The 12,789-nt window shown below is 43.7% G+C and overlaps 1 protein-coding gene across 1 annotated transcript in view; it reads right to left on the bottom strand.

Moving 5' to 3' along the window:
• IFT43 (intraflagellar transport 43) overlaps window positions 1-12,789 on the bottom strand; it is a 73,199-nt gene that overhangs the window by 52,377 nt on the left and 8,033 nt on the right. The window contains exon 3 of the mRNA XM_048486556.1: window positions 5,979-6,046. Within this exon, the coding sequence (XP_048342513.1) occupies window positions 5,979-6,046 (68 nt within the window). The remainder of the gene's footprint in view (window positions 1-5,978; window positions 6,047-12,789) is intronic.

Below are 12,789 nucleotides of genomic sequence, written 5' to 3'. Positions count from 1 at the left end.
AACCTGTGGCTCTCCAGATGTTCACAGACTACAATTCCCATCAGCTCCTGCCAGCATGGCCAATTGGAGCTGATGGGAATTGTAGTCCATGAACATCTGAAGCGCCAGAATTGGACACCCCTGAACTAAATGAATCCAGTGCCATTGTGAACAAAATCATCCTCGGCGGCCACCGAAAGGTCAAGAGTGAGGAGGCCAGTTGCACCTCCACAATCGTGGGGCTGTGCCTGAAAAGGCCCTCATGGACCCACCAGACAAATTTCCTGGGCTGACTGGGGTCTCTCCCTGTGTTCCGGGCAGGAACAAGCAGCTACATGTCAGAGTTACAATTTGACTTAACCTTTCATGCCAGTTTCAGCTTCTCTCTAACACTTTCTGCACAGATGGATGTTTGTACCAATCCCTGTGCAACACCATGTCATTTTATCAAAGGCTATTGTGGGTTTTCTGGGCTGTGGGGCCATGGCCTGGCAGTTTTCGCTCCTAATGTTTAACCTGCATTTATGGCTGCCCTCTTCAGAGGCACATCACAATAAGATGAGGTATGTTTGAAACACCTCTTACTGTCACATGCCATAGATACAGGTGAAATGTTAGGAATAAAAACTACCAGCCCATGGCCACACGGCCTAGAAAACCCACAACAACCATACAATTTTTCTGGGTTTTAAATGTATACTGTAATACTGTACACTGTCCCTCAACCTAAATGCAACTTTACCATCGATTATTTTGTTGAAATCCCTGCAACAAATCTATTCTGCTCATATTGCAGATGAGCCACCAGGCTGAGAGTTTGGCTTCCTAAGACCATTCATGACTTAGAAAGGAGATGAGACTTGAATCAGAGTCTTTGATTTATACCTTAAAGCTAGTATACTACACTAGCTCTACATTTACCTAATACCACAGCTCCAGAACCAAAAAGCAAGGTAAAAGTGTTTATGAGAACCCAATACTTATTTTAAAAGTGTACAGAAAGCATTTCCCAATGAAATTAAGTCAGTATTTTAACTACCTTGCACAATGACTGGCTAAGACAGGGGGCTGAATGGGGGCTCTACTGAGTACAGGACATTTATGAAGCGACCTTCATGCTCCATCCAGTCTTTGATCCAAAAATACGTTGAGTCAAATCATACAACTGAAATAGATTTCTTGCCTCAGGTTGTCTGTGTGTAACATGGTAAATCCAGTAACATTTGGAAGATTCTAATCGAGAGAAATACCATTTGATTTGGTATGTGATGGAATTGAGCAAAAGAAAGGGTTCTGGAAAGAGAGTCGAATCAGAAAATTATCTTGCAGTATCTCTCAGTCTTCAAGAATAATAAACAGTAAAAGATTAGACAAATCCTATAAAGGGGACCTGGGCAAAACAGGGGTTGCTGTATCAGTTTTCAAAAAAGATTTGGGGGCACACACCCCCCCCCTTCCATTTAAACTTGTCAACATATGAGAAGGAGCTCCCTTTGCCAAACAGCAGGTATTCAGTTTGGCAAACACATGCTCTTCTTTCCCCTTTGTGTCTTATAAATATAATGCATGAGTCAACATAATGGGTCAGTTACCGTAAGTTGGTTTATCAAAGGGTAATGATGTAATGAAGGGCATTTGTGCAGCTCTTCTAACAGGACATGAGTGCCCTCTGCTGGCTGAACTTGTGTCTTTCATTCTGTCCCAGCTTGAAAAATATGTATGAGAGCAGACAGATAAGCAACTAGACTGTCCTTTGTTGAATTCTCTGTTTTCATATGTGTCTGGCGTTATTCCTCTGGTTCAGTGTTCCTTGATTTTGGTGCACAACAGGGTGGGTGATAATGTATTGTCGAAGGCTTTCACGGCCGGAATCACTGGAGTGCTGTGTGGTTTCTGGGCTGTATGGCCTTGTTCTAGCAGCATTCTCTCCTGGCGTTTCGCCTGCAACTGTGGCTGGCATCTTCAGAAGATCTGATGTAGGAAAGGAAAGCAAATGGAATATATATACTGTGAGGTCAATAGGTGAGGCCATCTGAATAGAAGTAGCTTGGCATGTGAGTAACAATGAAGTCTGTAGCATGTGAGTCACAATGAAGATTGACCTTGCTATCTTCATTGTGACTCACATGCCAAACTACTTCTATTCAGATGGCCTCACCTATTGACCTCACTGTATATATACTCCACTTGCTTTCCTTTCCTACATCAGATCCTCTGAAGATGCCAGCCACAGTTGCAGGTGAAATGCCAGGAGAGAATGCTGCTAGAACACGGCCATACAGCCCGGAAACCACACAGCACTCCAGGGTGGGTGATGTTGCCTGCTTCAGTACAATCTGTCCTGTCACAAAATATTCTGGCCTGACAGGGAATTCAATCATTATATTGTGAAAAGTTTTCATGGCCAGAATCATTGGATGTTGTGGGTTTTCCGGGTAGTTTGGCCATGTTCCTGTAGTATTTTCTCCTGATGTTTTGCCGGCATCTGTGGCATCTCCAGAAGCATAATTCATTGCATAATGGTAAAATAGCTAAGCTATTTGAGAACATAATATAGACGCTGCATCTAATGCCTCCATATGACATCAGCTCAGCACAGTAACTGCTTTCCAATTTCACATTTTGAAGGAGATTTTTAGATTTATGATGTGGATTCTTTTCATCACATGATGATTTGGACAGAGAAACTCACTGATGGTATAAAAACATGCATCACAACATTGCACACATTTCAGTAATTTTTCCCCTGCATGGGCAGTATCACTATGTAGAACATGGGTCTGCAACCTGTGGCTCTCCAGATGTTCATGGACTAGAAACAATTGGCCATGATGGCAGGGGCTGATGGGAATTGTAGTCCATGAACATCTGGAGAGCCACAGGTAGCAGACCCTGATGTAGAATGTGGAACATCAACTCAACAAGTTTTGGCAGTTCTTTATGTACACTACATGGGCCATAAGAAACCAGACTGGCAAAGAAGCACAAGTAATGCCATAGATGCTTGGGTGCTGCATCCACCACTTTTGTTAAGGCCTTATTATGTACTCTGAACACTTCTGTGAGACATACAGGTGATCTCTGCAGAAAACAGGGTGAAAAACAAAAGTGCCACAGGAGACCAATTATCATTGTGGGTTCGATCCTGTGGGGTCCTACAGTGTGCATATGACTCCCCACCTTTTTCAATCTTATGGTTGTTGGGTCAAATCATTCCTCGTTTGAGGGCTGACTGTCATCAATATGTGCACACACACATAAGTGTGTGTGTGTGTGTGTTTAGAACTTCTACTACATCACTGGGAGAATTGGATAATCATACACACAAACATATACACACATACATATCCAAATCTCCCAGTGATGTGGTAGAAGTTCGAAATCGCTGTCTAGCTGCTGCAGTTAAATGGCTAAGAGTGAATAAATTAAAACAAAACCCTGGAAAGACAGACGTAATGTCGGTTTGGAAGGCAAAGGTCTTGAAGTACACTGTGCTCCTTACTTTCAGAGGGGTTCAGTTTGTCGACTTAGTGAATAGCCTCAGGATGACACTGGACCCAACATTATTATTGGAGAAACGAGTCAATCCAGTTGCGAAAGGTTTTCTTCCAACTCAGTCAAGTTTGAAAAATGGCCCCTTGCCTTGCTTCGACTGATCTGGCCACCTAGATTCTTGCCAGGGTGACACTGAGCCTAAACTACTATAATCCACTGTTCATTGGTCTCTCCTCAACACCAATCTGGAAGCTCCAGTTGGTGTAGAATGCCACAGCTCAGATAGTATTGGGAACTAGATGGAACATGCATTTTAACCTCATTCTGCAGTCACTTCACTGACTGCCCATCAGTTATTGGTCTCAATTCAGTGGCGTAATGTCCATTGGGCAATGTGGGCAGCTGCCCAGGGCTCAGGAATTTTGCAGGGCATGCTCCTGCGTTTTTATTTTTTGGTGTTTTTTCACGTTTCAGCCTGCAGAGGGCGCATTTTTAGAGATATCAGCACCAAAATTTCAGAGTATCGTCAGGAGACTGTCCTGATGACACCCCTCAAGATTGGTGAATGTTGGTTCAGGAGTTCCAAAGGGGTAGCCCCTATCCCCATTGTTTCCAATGGAATCTAAGGAGATGGGGGCTGCACGTTTGAGGGTCCATAACTTTGGACTCCCTGAACCAAACTTCACCAAACTTGTAGGGTGTCATCAGGACAGTCTCCTGAAGATACCCTGAAAGTTTTGTGACTGTGTCTTCAGGAATGTGCATACCACAGGCTGCACCAGAAATTTCCCATTGACATCAATGAAAAAAATCAATGCAGAAGTAAGATTCTTGGGCAAATTTCTGGGGGTGCCTGTCAGGGGTGCAATTGTTAAGCTATCAGAACCAAAAATTCAGGGTATCTTCAGGAAACTCTCCTGATGACACCCCCAATGTTTGGTGAAGTTTGGTTTAGGGGGGCAAAGTTATGGACCCTCAAAGGTGCAGCCCCCATCTCCTTAGCTTCCATTGGAAACAATGGGGATAGGGGCTACCCCTTTGGGGGTCCATAACTTTGAACCCCCTCAACCAAACTGCACCAAACATGGGAGGTATCATCAGGAGACATCAGGTATTCTGAAACTTTCGTGCCGATATGTCTAAAAATGGGCCCCCTGCAGGCCAAAATGCAAAACACCAAAAAATAAAAACGCATCCAAGAATCTCGGATGTTACCACAAGTTCGGATCGCGCAGAGCTCAGAGGAGGTGGGCTCAGGCCCTTGGCCCTCCGAGCGCCTCCAAATCGGCACATCTCGGCCCGATCTGTAGATCGGGCTAAGCCGAACTGCCAAGCCTTGCTGCCTGTGCTCCACCTCTTGCCAGCCCTGCTGCGTCCTCAGATGGATCTTTGTGGGGTGGCAGGACTAGTAGTCAGGGGTGCACATGCACCTGGCCGACCCACTGACTGTGCTGCTCTCCCCTGAATGCCGCCGCTGCCCGCTGCTGCCCGCCCGCCTCCTGCATCTCGCACCCTTTCTCCAGTAAGGGGGGGCGCCTAAGTTCAGCCGCCAGGGAGGGGGGAAGCCACAAGCCACCAGGGGAGGAGGACAGGGGAGCTCCGCCGCCCATGGGGGGGCATCCAACTCAGGTTTTGCTCAGGGCTCTAGTTTGCCTCAAGCTAATGCCTCTTCAGTCTCACTTCTCTCTAGTACTGGCTATCACTGCATCTAAGCTCCCCCCCTTTCATGGACCCTCATAGCTGCAAGACCATCTCTCCCCCTATCTTTCCCTCATCTCTCCCATGACAGCTTTACTCATTCAAGTAGTATCTTCTGCAGGTGCCAGCCTGCAAATGGGCAAAAACCACCATTGCCTATACCTGAGCCTTCTTTGTTGTGGCCCCACCTGAGGGAAAGGCCTGCCTGAAAAACTCAGGGAGGCTCCCACTGTCCTGGCTTTCTGCAAACTATGCAAAACTGAATTATTCAAGAGAATTTTTCACACAGGCAGTAGGACAGCCCTGTACAAAAGGCTTCACAAAATCACTTGGATAAATTATTAGGAATTGCGGTCTACACGGCCATGTATAGTTTTCTGTAAGACGAATTCTGCTGTGTAATATTGCATCATTTAATGTGGCATGTTATGTTTTGCTTCTGTTTCCTAGACTTTTGGTTGGTTCTATATCCCAAATCCTATTTCATCTTTTATGGCTGTTCCACCTTGTTGATCAAATTGACTCACTCTGTGCAATCCGCCTCGAGTTTCAGTAAGCAAGGTGGTCTATAAATAATATCAGCAGGCAAATAAATAAAAGTTCCTCTCTGCCCACCTTGTACTGGCTGGAAAGGGCATTTTCTCTGGAGTCTATCATAGGAAATTTGCCCGAGGAATTAAATCAAGCAAGCATGCTTGGAGGGTAATGACAACAGAGATATTGGCTGTTCCAGGGAATTGCCCCAGCGAGCACAACAGCATGGATCAAACCATTCTTAAGAAAGAGAATAAAGTTCTTCCACTCACTTGGAAGCACTCACAGCAGCATCACTTGCCCATCCTCCTTGCCGGCGAGCAGGTATGGATGGAGGACCCTTAAAGAAGATAACAAGCAATATGATGAGAAGATAACAAGCAATATGACGAGGAGGAGTCTGAATTATACAGCTACATTTCTCGTGAAAACTAGCACATATCTCAGATCTCATCTACCCTGATTCTAGAAACAAATAACTGGCAAGAACAGAAGGCTAAACCAGGCTCCATAAGAGAACATGAAATGACAAATTCCTCATCCTGAAAACCAGCAGCCAAATTTCATTTTTTTAAATCTCTAAAATGTGTTCAGAAGTTCATTTAGCCCAAAATGTTGGTTTATCTTGATTCTGGGGAATACTACCCCAATTAAAGCATTGCACCATTTCCAGCTAAAACTCTCCTGTTTGCAATGTCTGAATAGACAGAAATTGGCCATGCATTTTCAAAATGGTCTCAGAACACAGACTGAGAGAATGGATTTCTGTCCATTTCCTCAACCACTCTCCTCACCCCTGCTGTTCTTGAGGGTCTTGAGGGTCTTCTGATCACTAGGTCTGTTCTTGAGGGTCTTCTGATCACCAGGACAGAATGGGTGTGTGTGTGAGGGACTTAATGGACTTCGACTAACTGAAAGGGGGAAAGTCCAATTTCACAAACTTTGCCCTGCTTACAGTACTATGGATCCAACCCTTTGTGTGTGGAGTTCCTCTCATCAGGAAGGCTTTTATTACAAAAGAGGGCTTTTATTACAAAGTTACGCATGTTCAGCCAGTGTATACCTAACCAGGAAACATGTTTCCTAAATCTGGGCCAGGTTTGGAGAGCTGAGGACCTATAATGGGATCAGCTCCTTCTTTAACTCACTGAAGATTTTAGTAGGTATTCCACAGTCTTCAGAGGTGATAATACTTTCTTGCTAAAGAGAACGTTGGCTAATATACCACTAAAGCAACTGTTTTGTTCATTCTGTTTTTAAAGCTTAACACTAAGCAGTGCTTCTCTCTTTTAGAGAAAATTTCTATGGGGTTAAGATACATAAATTCTATGTTTAGGGATGACTGCATGAAGATCCCTCAAGAGATTGCCTTGGTTTCCTTCACATTTAAAAGGCACGGCATGCTTGTTTGAGTAAGCTAGGAGCGCACAGAGACTAGAATAAGAGGTATTAAAGGATCCTTGGCCTCCTCATGATTTGCTCCTCCATTTTTAGTAGTAGCCTATATAGAAAGGCTATTTCTTGACATGCAGCTTTTTTTTTACTTGTCAGACCAGAACATTTAGACTTTACCATTTGGACCACAAGTTAGTCCATGAAAGCTGTTCTCATGTGTTTAAGAAGCACCATTTTGTGACTGTGATTCTGAAAGCCTCCTGAGGTGTTCTGTTAACAGTGGCTTTATGAAATCCAGCAGGAAGCCTGCTCACAGAACAGGCATTAACAGTGTCCCAGTTTGTGTTGGCTTCCCAGTCTTAATACTCAAGCCTATTTGCCTATATAATACCACATTTGACAAGAGAAATTTGCCTGCAAATGGAACGAAATCCCCTTGCAGCTTGCCATTTTATAAGCCTTCCTATGACTGCAAAAAAAGATACACTACCACAGGTATGTGAGAAGTATCTTGCTGAACTGGTTCAAGGTTCATTTAGTCCAGAACTTGTGTCTAGCCAGATGCCCAGGAACCCTTCCAAGCAAGGATGAAAGTGAGTCTCCCTTCATTTGTTTTCAACAGCTGGCATTCAGAGGTACTGTCCCTTTGTGAATGGAGATTCTAGTAAACTAACAGTCCTTTACAGACTTGTTGACCATGAAACTGGCTCATCTTTTGTACAAGCCCTTCTAAATATCAATCTGCATTCCTTCCCCTGCATTTCATGTTCAAGGAAGGCTCAAAACACACACATACATGACGAACAGTCAAACATGATTCATACTGGGACAAAAAAACCCAACTTCACAGACACACTGATGGATGCAAAGTGGCTGTGACTCACATTCTGGGGTCATGATGGATAGTTCCACCAAAACATCAATTTAGGTGCGTGGCAGAAGACAAAGAAGAAAAATCCATGTTCAGGATTATCAGGAAAGGGCCTGAAAATAAGGTGGCTAGAGCTGCAATACCCTTATATAAATTTATGGTGCAGCCATACTGGGAATACTGTGTGTCATTCCTGTCATCTCAGCTGAAAATGGTTCAGAAAAAGGCAACCAAAGTGATTAAGAAGTTGGAGCTCCTTCCCTGTGTAGAGAGGGTAAAGCATTTGTGATGTAATTAAAAAAACTAAGGCAAAACATGACAGAGTTCTGAAAAATTATGCATGCAGAGGAGAACTAGGATATATATATTCCTTCTCCCATTATATTAGATCTTGCTACTCACAATACATTGTCAACATGAAACTCTCTACTGTGGTGATGGCATTAAATAAATGAACGACTGGTCTATCAGTGGCTTTAGTCATAAAAGCTAAATACAACCTCTATATTTAGAGACATTTTAACACCAAGGGTCAAATACAGGAGCAGGTATTGCCTTTATGTCCTGTTTTATGAACTTCTCTAAAGGATATGGTTGCCCACTTCTGGAAAAGGACGTTAGATTAGATGATCTGATTCAGCCAGGCTCTTCTAATGATCATAATGTTTGCTTTCCTACTTATTCATAGCCCTGAGTGGCGCAGGTAAATATTATCACATGCTTTTAGTCATGTTTTAACAGGCTCTCAAGAACTCTAATGACACCACGGGAACAGCGGGATTCATGGACTTCCTTAGATTTCTTCATCCCTGACCAATTATGAAAAAAGAACATTTTACATTAGAAGTGAACAGGGGAATGGGCCTTGAAGGTTTAATGCTCTTTTGAAAGACTTGGGGAGCTGCACTGTGGGGGAATGGCCCAGGATCTCTTACAGGTGAAGTAATTTGTTTCTTAATGTTATATTTGTGAGTGTGGGAAATGGACAATACTTTTCACTGGGGGCTATTGCCTGCTGAAAGGAAGGGGCATGACCCAACATAGCTCCCTAAGAGGATCAAAAATAGTCACTCTCCAAAAATAAACAGGGAGAAGGAATGAACAGAGCTGCAGTTCCAAAATACCAGTTTTCTTCAGCAAAGGAGTGCGGAAGGGCAGAGGACAGAGAGCCTATAATGCAGGAAACAGATTCCTTATATGGGCTCATCCGCAAACAACAGAGCTCAGCCGACTGGAATGACCATGTCACAAAATGTGAAGCCTTCAGGGGTTGCAGTGAGTGGAGTTTTCTGATCTTTAAATGATCCCTCCAAATTCTTAAGATGCCAAACCCAAGAGTCTGCAGTGCCAAAAAAGGAGTATTTTCAACTGGGATGTTTCAGGAAAACACACCACATATGGGCGTGTGCGCACACGAATACTAGACCCTATGCGTATTTCATCCCTCCATGCTGAAGCTCCAAATACGATATTATATTCTAAAACTTTTATATGCAAGTTTCCAATAACATCCCTTAAATACAATAAGCACTTTTGGGCCTACAATCACAAAAGCATGGCCCAGGGGCCCCCGAATTGCTGCCTGGGAGCGAGAATAGGTCTCCGTGCTGGTTGCACGGTTCCCCAGAAGGGAAGAGCTGCCAGGGACCATGTTGCCAGACCAACCCGTGTTGGGTTGGGGGAGCCCTGTTTTTCAGCTCTACCACTCCTGCCAACTCCTCGGGTGCCTAGCAGTGTCTTGAAAAAATGGGGAGCCCATTCTCTGCATTGGCTAGTGTACCCACAATGACAGTAAATCTTGACTGGACTTGCCCTCATCCATATCTGCCTTGCAAAATAGCCTGCCACTCCCTTTCTAAAGGGATAAAAGCTAAAACAATGCTTCCGACTTGGAAGCCCAGCTTCCGATCTCCAATCCTGAAATATCTGACTTGCTGAAACACAGAACTTGCTAATGTGTTTATTCCTAGTGCCCTGCCACTACAACGCTAACCTCAACTCCTTCCTCTGACTAATCTCTCTCTCAAGACCATCCTTATTTACATTCTCATTGTTTTCAGCTGTGATTGAATCAGCTTTGTCCCACTTTCAAGCACTCCTGGACTTAGACAATTAAGTCAAGTGTTCAGCCCATTAGATTAATTTTTCAATACTTTAACTTTATGACTCTCTCTTTTCTTTCCCTGGAAAGGCAGGACTCCCCTTTGTCCTGGGAGATTAAGGGTCACTCTGCATAACCCTCTCTCTTTCCCTAAAAGAAGCCCCCACTCCCAGTAGCCAGTGTTCAATATCTCTGGACACCTCTTTGTCTACTGATATTGTGACGAACGCGTTGTTTCTTCTGCCAGAGCTAGCGCAGGTCACTCAGCTCTGTTCATCAGACCTCAAGCCACTTCAGGACCTGGTACAGTAGTACCTCTGAAATTCTCCCAGTTCTTCCACTATTTCAAACCTCCTCCCCCAACACTCCTTATATCTTAGGATAGTGTGTGTTTTCTGCTGCTTTGGTTATTGTGTGCTTGTACATTTATTATTTTTCCTTTAACAGAACTGTTAAACTTTATTCACTCTCCTGCAAATTTTTTGCAAGGGCAACACTTTGTAAAGGTTGGCAACCAAAAATCTGAGATTGCCCAACACCTCGTTAAGCCAAAAGTTTACTCTAATTCCCCAACTCTAAAAGGGACAGACTCCCACCATTTAGATAATAGCCGGGTCAGAGCAAACAGGTGATGTGGCTGGTGGTTGGAGCTGCAGTGGCTTAGAAGTGATGACCTTGCAGGTTGTGCATGGAGACTGATCCATTTTGGGCAAGAGAAGCTTGCAGGCCAGCCCTCCCAATTTGTGGGAGGTCCCATGAAAATCCTTGGGGGTGGGGTACCACATGCTCAGGAGGGGACTGCTGGTGGCTCACACCTTCAGGGAGCAAGGGGAATTTCATTTAGATGCCAGAACCAAGATGGTTCCCACTGTCTTGCTGCTCCTGGTTCCCCCAGCACTTGGGCCTGGGAAAAGGGTATCACTGGGAGCAACGAGGGTGCTGCCCAGTGATTGGATCCATCTCCTGTGCTGCGCCTCTACTTCCTTAGCCAGCAAAGCCAATAAACAAGCTGTAGTCAGTTTTCTACCACAAAAAAATTGTTGTCCTGTGTGTTACTTTGGGCCCTCAGCTTCTCTCTCCCCTCACAAGCCATTCCCGGACAACATCCCATTTGTTACTCACAGAAAAAGGATACTAACAACCATCATCATCATAACTTAGTATTATAACTACTTTATCTAAAAGTAATGTCTGTGGCTCATGCAGATCACAGAAGCAACAAAGCCAGGCCACTGACCATCAAGCAGAGGTTCCAGCGGACTTAGGAGATACTCCAGGTTCGCAGAAAAATAAGATCTTATAAACTATCCAAAAGAAACCCTACAGTGGGCTGACAAGGACTGAGCTTGTTCCAAGAGGCAGTGAATGCTAAAAACTATTGAAAGTCAGTTCAAGGGAAAAATCAAAGGGAGGGAAATTGGAAAACTGGCTCAAAGACTCTGAGAGTTTTACAAAATCTTGGTGGAAGAGATTTAGAACTGGAGAAGAAAAGTTCTAAATTTTTTATTACACACTCATACATAAGCACCACGAGTCCCCAGCTTATTCTTCCCGATACTGAAGTTGATGGTCTAGTAGCTACTAGTGAGAAAGTAAATTGGAACCATCCACAGACTAGATAGAGGTTTCTGCATATTTGTAGAGCTCCCCACATTTGCAGAAAAATATCAATTTCTATTTTTATCAAAAAGGGAAGAATGGGGAGCCCATTCTTTGCATTGGCTAGTGTACTCACAAGGACATTAAATCTTGACTGGACTTGCCCTCGCCCATATCTACCTTGCAAAATAGCCTGCCATCCCCTGACCTGATAGAGCTAAGCATGCTCTTTCCTCTCCAGCAAACAGAGGAGGACAGGGATATTGGGTGGCTCAAGTTTCCAAATGTTTATAATATTCTGACAGGGGTGGTTGGTGAGTATGGCTGAATAAGCCGTTCACACTCTGAAATCTTTTGAAAAGTCTATTAAAGTCTATGAAGAATTTTTGAAGGCTCTAGTAGTGCTATTTTTCAAGACAGAGGGACCAAACTTGCAGCACAACTACTCAGAAGAACTCCCAAGTTTGTTGACATTGGGTCAGAGGGTCCAATTTTACAGGCCCCCAACTGGAAACAACTGGAAACTCAATTGGACAGATGGGGTTTTTTGGAACCCCATAAAATTGTACCACCACCCCAACCCAAGCTTCACCGAATTTGGGAGTTCTTTTGTGCTGCAAATCTGATGCCCCTTCCATGAAAAATAATTCCTCAGAACTCCCCAAAATTCCCCAAAGATTTTAATGGAACTGAACATTTTCAGATATATGAAAAACTGGAAAAAATGTGTACTGCAGGGTATTCGTCTTTTTCGGCTTTTCTGAAAATTTTCAGGCCCAATAAACCTGAATCTGAAAAATACCCCAAAACTGGTGCACATCCCTAGAATTCAGGCAAGGCAATGCTGGGTATGCTACATTTACTTCTTAGACTAGGCCGCCAATATATTCCTATGTATTATACTACTAGCTTCCTGCTGCTTCCTGAAACACACACAATTCATTATTTGTACCCTAAAGGAACCTAGCGTCATGCCTTAGGTATTAATTGTTTCTAAATGCCTAACCAAATTCAGTTCAGGAAACAATTTACTTTTTGAGCCTGTGATCAACCATCATACTGACTTATGTGAAAGGGTACAAGGAAAAGTTTTCAATTTAAAGATGTAGTTTACTGA

This window comes from Sphaerodactylus townsendi, linkage group LG02 (genome assembly GCF_021028975.2).
Source record: "Sphaerodactylus townsendi isolate TG3544 linkage group LG02, MPM_Stown_v2.3, whole genome shotgun sequence".
Classification (NCBI taxonomy): Eukaryota; Metazoa; Chordata; class Lepidosauria; order Squamata; family Sphaerodactylidae; genus Sphaerodactylus; species Sphaerodactylus townsendi.
This window is presented reverse-complemented; position numbering and strand designations above follow the sequence as displayed.